Raw genomic sequence first — 20,226 nt, 5'->3', positions numbered from 1 at the left:
CTTTTCAGAGATAACTGACAGGGAGAGAGAAGTCTGGTGTTTGGGAGGAAAGGTTGGCCCTTTATCCCTTATTGGGTTAGGGAGCTCATTTTGGCTGATGTTATGCTCTGGTTTAAAAACTCCCCAACCTTTTCATCACCATGTCTGTGAGGGCTGAACATGACAAATGGCCAGAGCAAAAAATATCCCATCCTATCCATAATATATGCTCCTGGGCATCTCTTGAAACAGGTAAAAGAGGAAACAGGATCTTTTCTACTTAAAGACTTACTAATTTAAAATGTCCTCCTTTTTTTGGATAAAGTGTATTCTCTCCTTGCTTTCAAGGATCAGGAAGATATTTACTTTATGAAAGGAGCATTTGAGGAAGTAATCCAGCACTGCACTCTGTACAACAGTGGTGGCATCTCGTTGTCACTCACACCCCAGCAAAAAGCCCTCTACCAGCAGGAGGAAAAGAGAATGGGCTCCTCAGGACTTCGAGGTCAGTCCTCACTGCTTCTTACAGGTTATCTGGCCTAAAAGTTTCCTGCTCTGTTGTGATTAGGATGGGCAGAGGCACAATCCTCACAAAATCACAGAATGGTTTGGGTTGAAGGGACTTTAAAGCTCATCTCATTCCCACCCCTTCCACCAGCCCAGGTTGCTCCAAGCCCCATCCAACCTGGCCTTGGACACTTCCAGGATCCAGGGGCAGCCACAGCTGCTCTGGGCACCTGTGCCAGGACCTCCCCACCCTCACAGGGAAGAATTTATTCCTAATTTCCAATCTGAATCTCAAGTTTCACCTTAAAGCCCTCAGTTCTTAGCACCACTTTCATGGTCTCTTCCCAACTCTTGTCAGAGTGCCAAGGGCCGTGTCTTAGGCCTGCTAGCTGATCTGGTTTTCTGTGCTGGGTTTAAATTAGTGAGTTTGAAAGGAGCTGAAAACAAGCCCTGGAAATGTGAGTGTTTCTCTTCCATGGAGAGCTGTGACTGTGTGGGACACGCTCTGGGTGCTGCACTGCAGGGCTTTGTGCTGAGCCTGATCTAAGCACTGCTCTGCCAATTTTGGTTTTGGAGAGAACAGCAACAAAAATCCACTTTGGAAGGAGTTCCAAACATGGATTTGGGCGCTGAGATTTCTCTTTGAAGCTTGGTTCAGTCCTTTGGTAGGCCCCAATCTCTCGATCTCCTGATCCCAACTGCACAGCCCACAGGAGCTTTGTCCACGTGTCACCTCCTTCATCACCAGCAACATCCCCTCAGAAACATCTCAGACTCCCACACCAGCAACATCCCCTCAGAAACATCTCAGACTCCCACACAGTGACACAGACACCATTCCCAGCGCGTAAGGAGATGAGGACAAGCCTTGGCAGCTGGATCTGGAGGATGGTGGAGTTAATGCACAGATTCTCCCACCCTGTGTCCTGTGGTTGGGAGCTCCTGTGCAGCGCTTGATTTACAATATCCAAATTATCTGCCCTCGTGGCAATGGCAAATTACTGCTCTGAAGGGAAGTGATTAACTCAGGCAGCTGCTGCAGCTTTTGATTCCATCATCAAAGCAACACTGACATGAACCCCTGGCAAAATATCCTTGAGTGATCTAAGAATGATTGAATGATAATGGGTGTGCACCAGAACAGAGATAAAATGTTCAGAGCCTGGATGTTTACATGACGGGAGTTTCACTGGTTTAACTGAATTTACATTTCACATTTTTAGGTTTTAAAAAAGTGTAAGTTTTTTGCAGGAATGCTATTGTTTGAGTTAGGAGCTTAACAGTGTCTGGTTTAACATAACACTGTCCAGATTTAATCCATCTGCATTTAGGCAAGACGTGGTAGACAGCTTAAAATTAGAAAGAAAGAAAGAAATCCTAAGAGAAACATGTCAAACGGAAATGCTCTCATTCAGAGAAACTATGATTTAGTGGACTGAATTTTTGTGTCTATACAAGATCTGATTGTAATGACTAAAGATTTGCTTTTAATGACTTTATATATTTAGAGAATATTTATATATTTAGAGAATATTTAGAGAATATATTAAATTGCCTGTTTCCCAGCAACTGCTGGGAAACAGGCAATTTAATATATTCTCTAAATATTCATTTTAAAGCATGGAAATACATCATTAACAATTTAATCTTGTCCTTTTTTTCTCCCCTCTGTTACTAGTACTTGCTTTGGCGTCAGGTCCAGAACTTGGCAAACTAACATTTCTAGGTCTGGTGGGAATAATTGATCCCCCAAGGGCTGGGGTGAGAGAAGCTGTGCAAATCCTGTTTGAGTCTGGTGTGTCAGTGAAGATGATCACTGGAGATGCCCTGGAAACAGCTGTGGCTATAGGTACCAAACTTTGCTGCTCTCCTGGGGTCTGTGGTATGTCTGCCACATCAGTCAAGTGTTTTATCCCTTAATAATCAACTTTATCATCGTTTCTGTGTGTGCAGTAGAGGCTTTAGAGGTCACTGAGTTTTTGCTTTTCCATTGAAACAAACATTAAATGGAGTAAAGAGCAACTATGAACTCTGGGCCAAATTCCAGTAAATTAATTCCACTATTTTAGCACCAGAAATGGCAAAATCTGACTGTAAGCCTCTTAAAAGACACAGACAGCATTGCTAGGGTTATAGAATCCACTAATATTTAGAGTGTGGGTATCTTTTCTTTGCAGGACAGAATATTGGTCTCTGCAATGGGAAGCTGAAAGCCATGTCTGGGGAAGAGCTGGACCAACTGGCAGAGGCAGAGCTCTCCTCCACTGTCCAAAATGTAATGGCTTTGATTACATAAAAAAAGCCTATTTCCAATAACTTCCATCTAATACGAGATTATATTTTGTCTTTTTTGTTGTTTTTCAGGTTTCCATTTTCTTCAGAACAAGTCCAAAGCACAAACTAAAAATAATAAAGGTACTAAGAGCCTGTGAAATTCATTGTACACCTCACAAAAACAAGGGGGAGGGAGCCCCAGTTCTCTGGGTGTTCTGGTCTTCCCCAGCAGCATCAGCTCAAACTAAAGGGCTGTAAAACCCCAGCTAGAGATGGGGTTTCTCTGAAGGCATTAGCTGTGGAATTGGACTTGATGATCCCTGTGGGTTCTTTCCAACTTAGGATATTTTATGATTTTATTTATCTTGCAAGTCTGGACACAGGCATACAAAAAAAACTAGTGAGGTATTAGCAGCTACAACATCAGGAGAATGATTTCTGAGGGTTTTACTATCTTCTTCCAACTTCTTCTGTAGTTGTGACATTCCCTATACTCCTGAAAAACCCAATTCTTGGTCTGAGCTTTGTGCTCTGTGTGGTGCCGAGCCCATTTCACCCTCAGAGTCCAACAGAGCTTCTGATCTTTCGATACAGAAAGAGCAAAGCAAACAGTCCAGACTCTGAAATTGCCAGCATGGCTTGTCCATGTTCTGGCTTGAGGGCCTCTGAGCTGTCCCCTCCCGCAGGCCTTGCAGAGGGCTGGTGCTGTGGTGTCAATGACAGGGGACGGGGTCAACGACGCCGTGGCCCTGAAATCCGCGGATATCGGGATCGCCATGGGACGCGCGGGGACAGACGTCAGCAAGGAGGCTGCCAACATGATCCTCGTGGACGATGACTTCTCCAAAGTCATGTAGGTTTGGAGATTTTCTTACTCTGCAGCTCTTTGTTGGCTGTCCACTGCAGCAAGCTTGTGGTGTGAGGAGGGCTGGGAGTGGAAGTGGAGAGCCCAGGGTGGCTCTGACTCGCCCTTAGTTGCACACATGACAATGATTTTCCTTCCAAGTGGTGCTGACCAAGCCACCTTTCACCTGAAAGTCCTGTCTCCTCTCTGCTGTGGCTAACTGGGCATCTGAGAGCACCTAGAAGTCTGGCTAGATCACAGCTTTTTTGGTCATACTTTGGACTTGGTGATCCTGGAGATGTTTTTCAACCTTTATGATTTCACCTCATATTCTGCCTCATCCAGAAAGCTCAGAGGAAAAATGTAATTTGCAATGCTCTGTTGGTTAACAACAGAGAGAGTGAGCAGGGTACTGTGAGTATATAAATAGGTCCCAGGCCTGCTTTATGAACCAAAACTTGGCCACATGACCCAGCTTTCAGATCTACACGTTGATAAAGGAATTGTAAGTGAGAGGCTGCATTGACAACCTCCTCCTGAGCTGGGCTCTGAACTTCCACTGAAATAAGGGCTACAAAAGACAATTGTGTTTTGAGTGTCACAGGGAGCTCAGTGTAAAACAGTGCGAGTGTTCTTAATAAAATCCCCTCTCCCTTCCAGGAATGCAATAGAAGAGGGAAAGGGAATATTTTACAACATAAAAAACTTTGTCCGGTTCCAGTTGAGCACGTAAGTTCCTGTTTGCTTCAGCTGCTGTGAAAGCACCTTCAGGGTGAGGCCCTGCTGAATAATGTTCTGTGCTTTGCAGGAGTATTTCAGCTTTGAGCCTAATTACCCTGTCAACAGTGCTCAACCTACCCAACCCACTCAATGCCATGCAGATCTTGTGGATCAACATCATCATGGATGGGCCACCCGCACAGAGGTATGGAAGAGTCCAATGAGCAAAATAATCTTGGGTTTAATATGTCTGAATTTGGCCTAGGAACACAAACTTGTGATTCCTCATCAATCATCATCAGTGGTTCACCAAGGTGCACTTTTGTTCCCTCCTGGTCTTTTAAAAAGACTTCACATTTACTTGATGTTTTCTGTATTTTCCTGGTTTATGGTAGAAACACTTAACTATTCCTTTTTTTGCCTAGGAATAGCCTGTTATCCTGAAAATACCACCAGGGAATAGTAGGGATATGCCCCAAAATCACAAGACTTAGGAACCATCCAGCTGCTAATTACAACTACAGCTAAATACAATTTACAGCTTCCTCATTATGCACACTCTGACAGTTAGCTCTCACTCTGGGGTGGTCTGATGATCTAATGTTATTTTAGCAGCTCAATATGCAGAAAAGACCTTTGGTATGTCATGGACAAATTTGGGCCTTATGTCACCTTGCTTGGATAGTCACACTGTGTCCCAAAGAATTGCATCCTCCAGCTCCATGCTGGTTTCTCAGGATGAACATTTTGGGACACCCTGCATTAATTAACACATCCCTCTGCTTCTCTTGGAGGCAGCTTGGGGGTTGAACCTGTTGACAGGGACACCATCAAGCAGCCCCCCCGGTGCATCACAGACACCATCCTCAGCAAATCCCTGATCCTGAAAATCTTCATGTCAGCAATCATCATCATCAGTGGAACCCTCTTTGTCTTCTGGAAGGAGGTGAGGGAAATCTGCACGCGCCTCTTGTTTCCATCAGGGTGGGTGGAGCACAAAATGAGGGCAGTATCTGAAGGACGTGAGAAGGACTTTCTGGAATTCATCCCATGGAGAAGGATCAGTATGGGCAGAGGGCTGAGAGAGCAGGGTCAGTTCCCAGCTCTGCTCCTGCCTCCCTCTGTTACCTCTAATTTGGTCCTTCCCATCCAGAATGGGAAACCTATTACATGGTGTGGCATCAATACTTTAAGGGACTTTTCACCTCTGGCTTTCCATTTTCCCAGCAGAAAAGTACAATGGATTGCTGTTGGTACTTGAAGTTTCAGTAATTTAATTTAGGATGTTCTTTACTCAAAGTCCACATCAGTTTAAGAATTTAAAATACGATTGATAAGATCATAAACTTTAAAATTAGCAGAGAGAACTGAATGCTACCTCTAATAGCTAGAACTAGATTTACTCCTTTGTTTTACTACCCCTTCATTTGACTGGGCACATTAAAGGGAACATTTAATTCTTCTATTGAATTGGCATATTTTTGTAAGGTTAAACTAACCCATGAATTTCTGTGTGCTTCCAGAATCCAAAAGGGGGCATAACTCCTCGAACCACAACGATGACTTTCACCTGTTTTGTGTTTTTTGACCTCTTCAACGCCCTGACGTGTCGCTCTCAGGTGAGATGGCTCTGTCAGCAGTAATTTCTTGTCTCAAATAACAAACATAAACAGTAGAATACCAGCATTCTGCATAGTAAGGGGTTTTTTTTAATGTTATTTAAAGCAGTATGATTTTTATCAACGTTTTATACAGATAAAATTATCCATCACAAGTGCAACTGCACATTTAATTATGTAGCTCTAAGTTAGTGTTTATGTAACTTAAAAAGTTAATGGAAATGAAATGTAAAGGAACAGGGTATCATTTAGCTCCAACAGAGATTGGAAAAAGCTACTTTTTAATTTTTTTTTTTCCCTTTTCTAGACAAAGTTGATATTTGAAATTGGCTTTTTCCGAAACCGCATGTTCTTGTATTCCGTGCTTGGGTCATTTCTGGGACAGCTGGCAGTTATCTACATCCCTCCACTACAAAAGATCTTCCAGACAGAGAATTTAGGAGTGTTAGGTAAGTTTCAGAATAAATAATGGTTTGTTTGGGGTACTTTTTTCCTTAAAGTGACTTTAGAAAGCAGATGCCGTTCCCAGTTTGCTCTGTTGACTCCCAACACATCACTGGTAGGGGAAATCAACCAACAGCTCCAATCTCTGTGTATTTACACAGAGCTGTACCCAAATAGTAGTAGTAGTTCATATTATCCCATGTTACATTCTGAATTTTGATTTACTGCACGTAAATGGAGAGATGCCAAGATTTTCCAGCTCTGTGTGATGATATTTCTCAGATCGTTATGCAGACACTCCCTTTGTAAAGAGCTGGGTTAAAACTTCCCTTTCCCAGCTGAAATGGAACAGAGATTTTCATTTAAATCAGCAAATTGCACCCTACCACACCGTTTTCCATCTACATTAGGCTGTGTCATAAACAGGGGGCAGGGATGCCAAATGATTCCTGTTTCCACCCTCCAAGGGGACCATCCCAGCTGTGCTGGCCCTTGTCTGCTGCACTGGTGTCCCTAACTCTCAGCTGGCAAGGGCACAGCGAGGGTACCCAGGGGCTCACCAGCCCAATTCCCAGCTGCAGGAATGCCCAGGGCTGGGATTCCTGCCCAGCTGAGCTCACCTCCACTCTCTCCTCTCCCAGACCTGCTGTTCCTCACCGGCCTGGCTTCCTCAGTGTTCGTGGTGTCTGAGCTCGTCAAACTCTGTGAAAAGCGCTGCTGCCCCCCGAAGCACACCAAGGGACGTCACAACTGACTGAGACTGCTCTGAAATACACCTGGAACACAGCTGTGATGATCCCAATCCACGGCTTTGTGACCCACACATCCTTCCTGAAGGTACTCAAGTGTAACTGTACCAACAGTCCTTACACCAGAGACTCTTCTACCCACGCCACGTGAACTGTCTGCAGAAACCTCCAGAGTGGCTGCTTTTTTAAACCAAGAGCAGGTATATTTTTATAACACTGTATTCCAGAAGGCTGAGCTACTCCCAGACAAAAGAAGATTTTCACACCTGTACAGAAAAATCTATTGTGCATAAACTGAAATTTTATTTATTTAAATCAAAATCATTTTTATTAATAAAATCTACATTTTAAAATGTTACTGACAAGTATCTGAGTGAGACTCATGATTTACACACATCCTTTAATGTTTCACTAGAAGAGTGGAAAAGACCTGCCTTGAAGCATTTCTTTTCCTTCATGTAGTGTTTGTGGATTCCCAGATACCCAGGCCTGAGTCACAAGACTTTCAAGGAAACTGTGGGGAGCTGTCAAACAGAGCAGGGAGCTGAAGTGCCAACCCTCAGCTGTCAGTTTTGGTACATGAGTGACTGACAGGAGAAGAAGGGAAGGCTGATCAGACCCAGTGCTCAGCAGAGGATGGATTTAATGGGAAAGGGACTCACTTCCAAAGAGTCTGAGAATAAAGATGAGTCAGGAACAGAGCAGGGATGTTGGGATTAGCAGCTGGGCCAAAACTGCACAAAAGGGACTCAGCTGTTCAGATCATAGCTAAGCCCACTGCTGACAGAGGCTCTCATTTTTAGGTGCATGAGCATGAACCCCACATTTCTTAATCATTAGGTTCAGGTTAAAATAAAAATTGAGTCTTTCCCAAGCCCATCTTTTACATTTAAAGAACAATTTGGAATAATCCCATCTGCTGGTTGGATCAGTGGAGTCCTAGTAAATAATATTTCACTGAGACATTTGCTAAAGTGCCAGTGCCAGTTTTCTTCTTGCCCCAGCTTAACACCTTCAAAGTGAAGAGGAAGAGTCTCAGACACAAACTTGTCAAACAACTACAATTTCAGAGGTCACAATGCTATGCTGATAGTCACAAAATGAAGTTTAAACAGGATTATATTTTGGATTCATAGTCTAGAAAGAAACAGCTGTATTGATACCCATTAAAAATCAAAGAAAACTTGGCCACTGAAATATTTTTGGTGGAGAGTAGCTTTGTACAATTCAGGGTTTTTTCTATACCCTTGCAGATGGTTTCAGTTCTCAAAAACAAGCTTCTGCCATGTAATGGAAGGAAAATAAAGTCTAGCTGTTTATTTTAACTGCAGAAATTCAACTGTCTCATCCTATATGCCATCTACATGGGAGTGTTCAACAGGCTTAGTCACTGCAAAGTGAAAAAGACCTCTGAGACTCATGGTGGGAGTTTGAGAATGTTCAAACAAAAGCTGCTATCACCACACTTACAGACAGCATCATGTACTATTGTAAAACTTAATGTTATTAATATATATAGAGAAGAAAACTATACAAAAGTATCAGTGCAATTGTTCTGATGCTTATTTTTTTCTGTGTGTTACAAACTTGAGAGATTACCTAGTTTCTCTAAGCAAATACAGCATAAAAGGACATTGTCCCAGGCCTTTCACAGCACTCTCTGTACTGGAACAAACAGCCTATAAATGCCCCAAGCACTAGTTCAGGTACTCCACAAAACACACAGTTGAGTCCTAGGATACCTGGCTGGAGTGATTTGTTCATGCTCTCCTTTCAACATTAAATTCATGTTGTTTAATACATGTTCACAAATGAGAACAATGTTAAGGCACAAGTGCAGATTGTTCAAAATATTCAAATCTGGCTCCCTATGAAAAACAACAGGTGGGGGAAAAAATCTCATACAAGAAAACACCAAGGGAAAGAATTTTAAGGAAGGCCACATGAGCAGAAATTATAGAATTCTGTTGTTTTTCTCTAAGCTGCAAAGAAGACAAACTCATGCCAGGACAAAGGGGACTGGACACAGTCCTGTTCCTCAGGAGGAGGAAGACTGGCAGTCAGAGACTCTGATAACCAAACACTTGTTGCTGAGTTAGAAACTGCAGCCCCTGGTAGAAATCAGGGTTCTTCTTGACAAGTTAATTACACATAGAATTAGCAAGGTCAAAGTTATAATTACTGGATGATGGGAACTAATTCAAGTAGAAAAAGTCCTGAGTAGAAGATACCTGACAAAACTGGTGCTGACTGGTGAAGGGTCACAAAACAGAGCGCAAACCCCAACAACTGCACTTCACATTGTGGGGATCCTTTTCCATAATAATGATTCATTATGTGGAAATAAAGTGTACAGCAATCTTCTTTAAACATTTCACAGACATAACCCTGATTTTTTATTTATTTCACAAGGTATCTGCAGATCCTATTCTCAATTAAGTGTGGCTGCTTCTTACTCAACCTTTTTTTGCAGCCTGATCTTTTACTCCAGTGTCATGAGGCTACTAAAGAATGTACCTTCTCTCGAGAATTCTGCTGGAGGTATTTTTAGGATAAATATGGCTCCAATGATTCTGGTCTAAGTTTACAAAGCAACAGACAAGTTTTTGCAGAAACAGATCAAGTGAGATGCACTAGGGATAGTGTAGTACCATAAAACTTGTTGTGGAACATCCTACAGCTCACATGGAATCACCAGCTGAAAACCTGACCTAGAAAGATTGACATTTAATGCTTTAAATGAAGCAATGCAAATTCATAGCATCCTTCATGTGGCATCTTGTGGACTATTCTATGTTCACCAGTGTAAGACATGGTTACAGTTTGTAAGCTTTGCTGACTAATTCATTGCATGCAAATAAATATGTGCAGCTGAGGTATAAGAGCTTTAGTCAGTGCCTTCAACAGGTTTTATATATAACTATGTACATATCAATTCTCCAGGACAGAAAGCCATACTGTCAATAACTTCTGCTGCTTTTAATTCACTGTGCAGACATGATCTATGGGGAATGAAAGCAGATTCATATTCAGCTGGAGCTCAGCCATGCCTAATGATTATGTCCCCAGTTAATTTTTCTGTCCTCCCCAAACAAAGCCCTTCAGGCAGATTAGTGCTGTAGACCTAAATATTACACAAGTACCAGGCTTAAGCTTTGTCCCAGAAAATTAGGTACATCCAAGGAGAAAAAAAAAAGGAAAAAATATCTTGTCCAAGGAATATCACCACCACTTGAAGCAAATAAAAGTGAAGTTTTTGCATGTTACTGTGGCTCCTTTAGCTCTCATCATCATCACCTTCATCCTCTTCCAGGGGCTCCCGCAGACCCTCGCTCTGACGGCTCTTCCCAGCCATTTCCAGCAAGGCCTGAGCCTGAGGATCCACATCCAGGATACTCTTCTTACCTTTTCTCTTCAAAACAAAATAAAATACAGTCAATTTAAAGGGTCAGTATCAGGCTACAGGGAAGAGACACACGCAAAAGTCTGTAAGCGATGCGATCTGCTAGCTTGGCACAATGGAGAAGATGTATTTCCAATTTCAAATTTCACAAATACATCAAATGATTTTTACTGCTGCAGCAACATAAAATAGCCATAAACTTTTCCTAAGATGACAGTGAGATATTTCAAGTTTATTCAGGTTACAAGCCATCCAGGACATCCTGGTTAACCCCACCCCATTCTGAAGTGCTGATGTGAGGTTTTTAAAGAGATCCAGTTACAATTCAACATTTTCTGTAAACAGTTTGCTCTGTTTCTACTTAGAGCTACATGTCAAGGGGAGTCAGGGTACATGAATTTAGTTTGAAAATAAGTAAAAATTAAAAATAAGTAATTTTTAAAACCCCACCAAACTGTACAGACCAGTCAGTTTAGTAAGAGAATAAATTGCAGGGATAGAGGAGACTGCAGAGAGGGCTGCTACTCATTCTGAAAAATAAACCAAATGCAGAAAGACTGGCATAAACCTATTCACAGTAGTTTATGGTAAAGCAGTACTAAATTTAAAGTTACCAATAAAGAAAGTTTTTTGGTCTCTTCTTGAACTACAGATTAGACTCGAGAGCTTCCAGTGCTTTTAGAAACTGAATTTTACTGAGCCCCTCCAAGGAGGTTCCTCCTGAAGACCATTCCTCAATATCAAAAAAGTCTTTTGAAATTCAAAGTACTGCTATTCTGACTCTATCACCTCATGGCTCCTGATATTCTTTCTTGTTGGCAACCTCAATAATTCCACTTCAGTTCTGTTATTTGGTGCTAATACACAAGGCACCACAGGGCCAGGTAAAGAACATGTTATTCACTAGAGTGAAGAGAGTGTTGAAACAGAAAACTGCAACTGTGGGCTTTGCATTCACATCTTCTGTTCCAACCAGAGCACATTTTCACAGGTTCAATTCACAATTCCACCTACCCCTGCACTCTCAGGGGCGTCTCCCACTGCCCAAACTTCCATGGCATCCAGTGTAAAATCCTCTTTGGCTGACAGCTGGGGGCTGTTGTAGGTGGTGCAGCGAGGTTTGGCTTTGCTGTGGCCCTTGCCATAGTCACTGTCTATCCAGAGCCCAAAGTAGCCATGCTGTCCACCCATACCCTGTGGAGAACACCAGCACATCAAACACATCCTGCACAGGGAAAACAGACTGGCAAAGTCAGGAAACCTGAGAGTAAGCTGCTGTGGTCAGTATTTATGGCACACTTCTGTGGGTAGGTAATAAAAGGGGACACCCACATCTACTATTCTTGAATACAACTGAGAATTTACCTGAGTGATACTTCCCTACCTCTGTGCTTCACAGAATACAAGTATCTATGACTTGTACCAGAAATTAATCTCCTGACTTTTGTTTATTGACTATTAACAGTTCCATTTCAAACAGTGCTCAGGTTTGCTGCCTCCTTTCCATTCAGGAAAATATCTACAGAAACCAATAATGTAATTTGATGTTGTTCACTTTTGCTAGGGCACATTAATTCCAGCCTGCTGCAATTCCCAAAGTTATGGGCACATAATGCTCCAAAACTGTAAAGTATTTCCAGGACAGGTGGTGTGCTGCAGCTCTGCAGAAATTTCTCTGCATCTGGAGAGCTCATTTGTGAACTTGAGTAGGAGTAGCTCCTGCCACTGTCATCACGCAGCAGCTACTTGCAATGTCTGCACTCTCATCCTGCTGGGCTTTCTCCTCCATAATTCCAAAAGCAGTTGCTGTGGCAGGGAGAGCAGCCAGTGGAAGAATCCTCAGTTACACAGATTGCTGTTTTGTGCTGCTACAGGCATGCAAATTTCCTCAGAGAATAACGAGTGAAATAAATCTGCTCTCAAAAAGAAAAAAAAACCACAAAACACTTCCAAACACCAGCCACAAATCCAATTTCCAAATCATAATTTCTGAATACTTACAAGTCCATTTGGCATAGTCTGTTGGCCATGGTTTAAATACATGTAGTGGTCATTGTACCCTGTGTATGTGTACACAGCCAGAGTGGGGAAAACAGAAAACAGAAAGCATCTGTTGTCACCTGCCAACAGAGAAGCACCTCAGGTCAGACAAGAGGTCAAGCAATAACTTGCCTACATATAAATTATAAAAAATAATTTAAGCTGAATAATTCAAAGACAGCAGCTGTCATCTCAGAAAGCCAGTAGATCCCCCATCAAGATTTAGACCTACTTTTTATTCTCAGTGAACTCTGTGCAGTCACAAAAATCAATGCAATTACAGGCTGTGATCAAGGGCAGAGTCAGAGGCACCACTAGGACATTATGTCACTATGTCACCTACCCCAGACTGCATTATCTCACCTAAAACTGGCCAACGGACAGATCTGTACAAACTGGTGTGAATGCAGACATCCCTAGTTCTGACTACATTAACAGATAAATCAGTTTATAGTCAATGATTCAGAGCAATTTTCACCATGCCCAGTTCAGGATTCAGAGGTACCTGTGGCGTGCTTGCCCTGTAGGCTTTGTATGTTTCTCTATCAGGAAAAAATACAAGGGAAGGGATGTGCAATCAGTGTAAAATAATGTTATACCAACTGTCTGAAGTGAATTTTCAAATACTCGTTTAGGACATGAACTGAGTTGCTAATGTAGCCAGAGTGAGGATTCCCAGCAACGCCAAATACCCACAGCCCATGGTTTTTTCTTCACAACTCCATCACAAACATTCTTTCCAAAGAGTTCTTCAAAAACCCTCTCTTCTCCCTCCAAGTTTTAAGGGAATAAGAAGTTTAGCTTGCCCAAAGAATCCTCTGGCTGCTGGATTTTACAAGGGGAACAAAGACAGTGCACAAGTGGCAAAAGGAGGCTCAGGTGTTCCTGATGGAGGACTGCCATCCTGTGGTCAAATTATTCAGACACTAATTCATCATCTGTGCTCCACTTCATTCATTTTCATTTGATTTTCAACCTAAGCAGCTACAGGGCTTGGTAGATTTCCCTGAAAACTTGTTCTGTAGTCAATAAGTCCTGCAACGTTAAAAGCCTTATCAAATAACAAACTATAAATATTAATCAGCAACACGCCTGACTGCCATGCTAAGAATAACTCTGCATATGTTTTATATTCTTTGAAAATTTGTGTTATTTTTGCCACAGAGAAATTCACTTGGAAGTGCAAGAAACACTTTGTGTCATTAAAGGGACAGTATCCATTAAGGAGACAGGATTCTTGCTGTACAAAAAACAGGGAATTTACCAGAGATACTACAGAAAGAAAAGTGAGTTTCACCTTGAAACTGTGGCTTCACCTCCCAGGAGTGAGATGCAAACCCACCAAAGAGGAAACCATCCAAGTCCCTTATGATCACTAGGCAAGGACCTTTGTTCACTATATGGGCACACAGCTGTGAGAAGCTTTCCCCGTGGAGCCTGGAGGAAAATAAAAGCTGCCACTTGTGCTGCATCTCTGCAGGCAGGTGGGAGTTGATGTAGATGATGGCTGGGATGTCAAAGAGGCTGACAACTCCTCTTCCTTTGATGCCTTTGCAGTGAGGAACCAGGTTGAGGATGTCGTTGGTTTGGTCTGGGAGGGAATGCAGCACGTGGAGGCCTTGCCTGATGACAACACTGAGGAAAACTGAGATCTGGGGAACTCGGTACACCCAATCCTCAATGACACTTTGGTCAAAATTTGCCTCCAGCAGCTGAGAACCCACGGGTTTTGTCCCATCTGAAGAATAAGACACACAGGGAGAGGAGTAAGTCTCCCTGTCTGGAAAATAATCAGCTGATTTTTTAGTGTAAACATAATAGTCCATTACTGTAATGCACAGAAAACCACATATGAAAGCAGCCAGGAACAGTAAAATGTCAACTACATCAGACAAATGCAACCATAGAACTGAGAAACCTTTACTTGTGACATTTCTTGGTTGGGCTGTCATGATTTAGAAACACAGACTCAGAGCTACAACTCATGAAGGGTTCTTTACAAGACAGCAAAATCTGTTATTACAACAGTGCAAAGACAGACCTATGCTTTATAAAAGGACATAGCCAAAAATACATGATAAATTTTATTTAAATAATTATTATTTAGATGCCCATTCCTGTCATTTCAAGTCAGGTATTTGTAAAATAGACATGTTCCGTGACAAACTAGGACTTCAGATCAAATCACCTTAATTTAGGGGAGAAAGATGGTAAGGTTAAATAAAGGAAATTCCAATGTCATTTTCTAAGCACTAGGTTTGAAATTTTGTTCTCATCCTTAAAATTAAGAGATGTGACCTAAAGAGAGAAATTCCCATGAGATCACTGATTACACAAGCTCTAGGATAAGCTGAATCAGGGCTGCTCACCTGGAAGCTTCAATTCTGAGAGCAGCTCAGAGGCCAAAGCTTTGACTCCACTTGAAGAATCCCTCGTATTCTCCAAACTCCAACCTTTCAGCTCCTTCCTGTAGCTCAGTACATGGACTACAGATGTGATCAGATCCTCTGTGAACTTAAAAAGATTAAAACATCACCATTTTGGTATTTCTTAAGTGAAATTTCCAAGAGCTTCAAAGGACTGTCTGAAGATAAAGTCAAGCAGTAGTGACGCTGTAATCCCAAAGGCAGAAACATCTCTTGCCATGACAAGTCAGGAACTACAGAAATGCTATTTCAGTGTCACAGGCCTTGAAAAGGATCCTTTTTTCAAGACATTTCATACATGTTACTTCACAAAGCAGCTCCATAAAATAGGGAATGAAAAAGGGAGGGGAAGGTCAAGTTTTGCAGTGTAGCAGCTGCTAGTGAATTACTGTTCTGTGAGAACTCAAAAGCTACATAGTTGATCCTGCAACTAAAGCTCTAGAAAGCATTTTACTCAGTTCCCAGAAGCACCAGCAACACCACAGCCCTTGCTGGCTCTTAACCACTCTCTTAATGTCTTACTGTCCCCCCCAATACACATTTAACTCTTGTTTACCTCTTGGATTTGTTTGCCCTTCAGAGGCCCTCCCGTCTTGGCGATCATTCTCATTATTATGCTAATCTTCTCATCTGCATTCCCTTTTAAGAGGTTTGACATAAAAATTACAAACTGCTCCTTAGCAATCTGTTCACTGAGCCCGGCTGATTTGCCAGGCAGGTCAATGCTTTTCATTCCATTGTACAACCGAGCAGTCATTGCCTCTGGCAGGGGCTCCCGGGTGTGTGCCTGCAGTGAGAGAAACAGCAAAGAGCACCTTTTACAAATGAAGAATAACTGATGTGTTCCAGGTAATCTGTGCTGACATACAGTATGTATTATCAGCAATAATATCTTATCAAAGAACTGCTTTGTCAAGAGAAAAACTAAAAACCTCTATTTTTATCGTGATTTTTAAGTGAATTAGGTTGATACTGTTTTTCTAGAAATGCCATGGACTTCAGAAAAATCAACATTAAGTCTTAATAGGATATTAGCAAAGGGTTTCTAGGTGATAACTCTGGTGCAAAGGTTTACAGCTCTGCCAGTAAAACATTCAAAATTGTGTTTTAATTCTATGTTCGATAGTGCAGCTCACTTAAAAGCAAAGTGGAGTGTTTTCCATATCTCAGTTTTGGCATCAAGGCAGGGTCTAACCCCACATACACGTGTAGAAACAATCCTGGAAAATTTCCCCCTGCATAGCAACTAATTGAAGCACAGATCACCTGATTTTTAAAAAGCATCCCTGGTGTTAAGAGAGTCAAAATCAGCACTTATTCATCTAGATTGCATGCTTGGCCCTTTGAATTGAAATCTAGCTGGAATATATCATCACTCATCAGAGCTCTGTGGGAAAGATCTGACTCTGGATTCAACTTTCAGAGTGTTCAAGTTAATTACACAGTTTAAAAATAAATCATCTCGAGTACATGCACAGAGGAGGAGGTGATTACCCAGTGTCCTCACTGTGCACAGAGGTGTGCTGAAGACCTGGCTTGACTCTTCCACACGGGCTGCAGCTCAGTGGGGTCTGTGCTGAAATCAGTGGAGCCCCTCCTGCCTACAAGCCCAACTGCAGCTGCACTGAGGGGAGCTGCTATTGCTGACTCCTGGCTCCACTCAGGGGAGCTGCTGCTGCTGATTCCTGGCTCAATACCACTCTTGGGAAGCCTGGGCTGCTCCTATTTGCTGTGAAAGGCTGTTGCTGGGCATGAGAGATCCAACACCCTGAGCTCTGTGCTGCTGGCACTGACGTCAGTGCTACAACTCCCATTGATTCCAGCAGCAGCAGAAATAGCAGCCACAGCCTTTCCCATCTGAGTGCTCCACAGCAAGGGAGGGATGCTCACAGGGGGTACAGCTGTCTTTGAGAGGCTTGCTAAAAATCCTGTATGAGCCTCAAGTGGGAGAGGCAGCAGGGAACACAACTAAAACATTATACTCAAGGGTTTTTTACTTCACATTGTTGATTTACCTACCTACTCCCTACCTAATCCCACCACTCCACTGAGCTGTTTCATTTTGCTTCTAGCTATTCCAAAGAGTGGACCTGGGGTGCAAAATAAAAGGAAGTGTATAAAAAAGGAATCCTTAATAATCATCTAACTCACACCTCTGACAGCTCAGAACTCTTGTTTTAAAAAGGCTTCATGAAATTATCAAGAGGTTCCTGCTCCACCTGCTCCCCAAGCTATGCAGTGCAGCCTGTCCTGGCCCTGGGCTTGGGGTCTCACCAGTGGTACCAGATTGTTTTGGATCAAATCCGTCACATCTCAGCCCAGGCATGAGCACTGTCACCTACAAGGCAGAAATGCCACTGCCATTCTCCCTGTACCTACAGGAAGTCTTCCAAAAGGTTTTAATTTAAGCTAGCAAACAAAAAGGCAGGAAGGGAAAAGGCAAATGTTCATCAAAGATCACACTGATCTGGGGCAAAGCTAGAAAGAGAACTTCTGCCAGGTCCCAAACAATTAACAGGCACCAAGGACGCTGGATGAACTAGTTGGGAAATGATGTTCCTGCTGAAAAACCAGGCAGCAGGAACATCATTTCCAAACTTGGTGCTCCAAGAATTGGTGACAGCTCACAGCCAGCCAGGCTGCAGAAGGCTGAAGCTGGTCTGTATGCACAGGCATTGCTGAACACCTTAAAATAACCTGCTGCCTTCAATGAGTTTTAATTTGACTCCATTATCTGTGTAATATATATCAAACTGCACTTTACCACCACATTCATTTGGCCACTTAGTTCCTGACTAGCTGAAGTTATTAAGGATCCCAATGACTCATTTTTCTCTCTTCTTGATTAGAAAATGAATGCAAAGTTAATCAGAAGCATAATGCATGTTAATTAGCTAAACCAGGGAGCCACAGCTTAATCAAGTCAAATTGAATTCTCTCCTTTTAGTACAAGTGAAGAGATTAGAGACAGTGATATGTCAAGGGAGACAGGCATAACCAAATAAAAATTGACTTTGTGACAGCTTCTCTTCATCTGTAAATGATCCCCCACTACAGACTCCATAGGTAAAAATATTCTTCCCATATTTCAGGTCTGTGTGAAAATATTTCCATACACCCTAACTTAGTTCAGAATCAGGAAAGCTGCAAATGGACCCAAAAGTGCAATTTAAGAGATAAATGCAAACCTGAAAGTCACTACTCTTGTTAAACTGCATGAAAAAGTTAAATATCCATCCTGCCATCCTGCCCCAAAATACGAAAAATTAAATTGATATAAGCAATCCTTAAAAAATACCCTATCTTTATAGGTTATTTCTGGAATTCTGTTCAATGCACTACGTCCCAGATATGTGATGAATAACAGACTGTCTTGCCTGTAGTGCTGCCAGAGTCACAGTTTTCTTTGCAGCTTTGGCATTCTTTGCTCCAGCTGAGCCACTGGATCCTGATAAGGTGTCGAACAGTCCATCAATGTCAGACTGCTCCTCAGGAAGAAATCTGGAAAGGTGATTCTGATAGGCATTGCTTTCAGCATTCCCCATCTTTTCAACCTGAAGCAAAGAGAAAAAAAAATCAAAAGAAACATTAAACACAGAAAGGTATCACAAGGGCCATGAAAGACACATCAAACAGACTGACATACCAGTGCAAGCTTTACAAGAAGAGCAAATTAGCAGCCTTACAGGAAATTATTAAAACTACTGTTTAGCCTCTGTATTCACCAAGGCTTAATGAACCTGGAGAACATCTGTGAACAGTAACTGTGCTTTAAAAGCTGACAGTCTGACAGCTCCTGGCTAAAACCACCCTGGCCACCAATGCCAACCTCAGTCAAGTCTCTATCAAATGGAAAAACCGATATGATCTAACGGTAAAATGAGTTTACACAAAGTGACCGTGAGTTTGACAGCTGATTACATCCCCAACATGAGGGGAAAAGCCTGATAATGGATTAGTTATGACATTATGCTACATCTTTCTGGCGCATTAATGGACTGAACCTAAGTTTGCCAATATGATGTGGTACTAAAACATCATCACTGCAAAGTCTCTGAAAATCACGTAAGAGTGGGTTTTTTCATGGACACACTATAAAAATAATTTGGAACAAAGGAACAAAAACATTTAGGAACACAACTCAAGACCCCTTAAAAACACACAGATGCATACAAAACCAATAAATCAATCACTGGGAGTTGGTACCCACAGAATTAAAGCTGGCGGTGGGGGGTTGGTTTGGGGTTTGTTTTATACTTTCAGTGGTACAGCTATTTCTCTCGATGTCCCAGGAGTCACCTGCATTACAGATTGATTTTTAGTGTTGTCTGGGCCACGAGCTCAGTTTCCTTTAGGAAACTGGAGCAGCACGGCACAGACCTAACAGCGCCTGAAACCCCAAATTCCACCGTGACCCCAGTGACGGCCACCACTGCCAACAGCCTTCCCGCCTGCCTGGGGAAGCCTGGGGTGACAATATGAAAAATATCAGATATGGAACAAAAACATCATTTTGCAGGGGTTTTTTTCTGCAAATTCTATGTCCTTCCTGACGACTCTCTTTTGTAAACAAGCCCATCACACAGCCCTTCAGCCGCCTCCGAAGGACACACTGTTGAGCACAATGCAGTTCTTCTGTCGTTAACTTTGTTTACCGTAGACAAGAGGCCGGGTCGTGGCTGCTTCACCTTCAGGCCTAAAGCCCTGTTTGCCTGAGGAAGACGCCGACCGTGCAGCAAACACCGAGGGGTGAATGGAAACCACCGTAACCTAAAAAACACACCGCGGACACGTTGTTAATTTAAGCAGCAAACCGCTGGAGAAAGGGGGTCCTTGAAGGGTTTATTCCCGGTGTGCCCAGCTCAGCTCAGCCCTGCCCATCCCTCCGCAGCCGAAGGCAGCAGCTCCCCGCCCCAGCCCGGTGACGGGGCTGGGCTGGGGCTGGGACTGGGAGTGGGACTGGGACTGGAGCTGAGGCTGGGGCCGGGGCTGAGGCCGGGGACGGGGCTGGGACTGGGGCTGACGCTGAGGCGAGCCCCCCGCCCGCCCCTCGCTTACCGGCAGGGCGGGCCGGCCCCGATGGGCCCCGGGCTGTGACACCGGCCCGGGCCCGGCCCTCGATAGCCCCCGATGGTCCCCGCGCTGTGACACCGGCACAGGCCCGGCCGCCGCCATCCGGCACCTCCGCCCGCACGGCCGGGGCGGAGCGCGGGGCCGGCCC

The 20,226-nt window shown here is 43.1% G+C and overlaps 2 protein-coding genes across 7 annotated transcripts in view; one reads left to right on the top strand and one right to left on the bottom strand.

The window, feature by feature from the left end:
* ATP2C2 (ATPase secretory pathway Ca2+ transporting 2) overlaps positions 1–7,501 on the top strand; it is a 27,422-nt gene extending 19,921 nt beyond the window's left edge. For 2 of the 3 annotated variants that reach the window (XM_064386395.1, XM_064386394.1), the window contains 11 exons: positions 328–484; positions 2,165–2,335; positions 2,664–2,761; positions 2,851–2,901; positions 3,447–3,613; positions 4,265–4,333; positions 4,413–4,529; positions 5,123–5,270; positions 5,848–5,943; positions 6,251–6,392; positions 7,029–7,501. In XM_064386395.1, the coding sequence (XP_064242465.1) occupies positions 328–484; positions 2,165–2,335; positions 2,664–2,761; positions 2,851–2,901; positions 3,447–3,613; positions 4,265–4,333; positions 4,413–4,529; positions 5,123–5,270; positions 5,848–5,943; positions 6,251–6,392; positions 7,029–7,141 (1,329 nt within the window). In that variant the 3' untranslated portion in view covers positions 7,142–7,501. Of the gene's footprint in view, positions 1–327; positions 485–2,164; positions 2,336–2,663; positions 2,762–2,850; positions 2,902–3,446; positions 3,614–4,264; positions 4,334–4,412; positions 4,530–5,118; positions 5,271–5,847; positions 5,944–6,250; positions 6,393–7,028 lie in introns of those variants that run through there. The other variant, XM_064386396.1, reaches the window with a different exon arrangement.
* Positions 7,418–20,226, bottom strand: MEAK7 (MTOR associated protein, eak-7 homolog). 4 transcript variants are annotated; one of them, XM_064386397.1, is made up of 9 exons: positions 20,064–20,225; positions 19,661–19,775; positions 18,383–18,559; positions 15,562–15,792; positions 14,949–15,093; positions 13,877–14,317; positions 12,541–12,659; positions 11,554–11,733; positions 7,418–10,548 (listed from the first exon to the last, which is right to left on the bottom strand). In XM_064386397.1, exons 3-9 carry the CDS (start codon positions 18,548–18,550, stop codon positions 10,414–10,416), a joined length of 1,419 nt encoding a protein of 472 aa, XP_064242467.1. In that variant the 5' UTR covers positions 18,551–18,559; positions 19,661–19,775; positions 20,064–20,225; the 3' UTR covers positions 7,418–10,413. The 4 variants fall into 4 exon arrangements, with proteins under 4 accessions (XP_064242467.1, XP_064242469.1, XP_064242468.1 ...); XM_064386400.1 differs by lacking the exons at positions 7,418–10,548; positions 11,554–11,733 and adding an exon at positions 11,744–12,452 and having other exon boundaries at positions 20,064–20,226; XM_064386399.1 differs by lacking the exons at positions 18,383–18,559; positions 19,661–19,775; positions 20,064–20,225 and adding an exon at positions 17,025–17,048.

Source organism: Passer domesticus, chromosome 12 (genome assembly GCF_036417665.1).
Source record: "Passer domesticus isolate bPasDom1 chromosome 12, bPasDom1.hap1, whole genome shotgun sequence".
Classification (NCBI taxonomy): Eukaryota; Metazoa; Chordata; class Aves; order Passeriformes; family Passeridae; genus Passer; species Passer domesticus.
The sequence above is the reverse complement of the archived record's forward strand: the minus strand, read 5'-3'. Positions and strand labels throughout refer to the sequence as shown.

Coding starts and splice junctions, on each gene's coding strand:
- MEAK7 (XM_064386397.1), bottom strand. CDS start 18,550: ATGGGGAATGCTGAAAGCAATGCCTATCAGAATCACCTTTCCAGATTT. Junction 15,094..15,561: donor AGGGCAAACAAATCCAAGAG/GTAAACAAGAGT, acceptor AATCTTTTTAAG/TTCACAGAGGATCTGATCAC. Junction 14,318..14,948: donor CTCAGAATTGAAGCTTCCAG/GTGAGCAGCCCT, acceptor CTTATTCTTCAG/ATGGGACAAAACCCGTGGGT.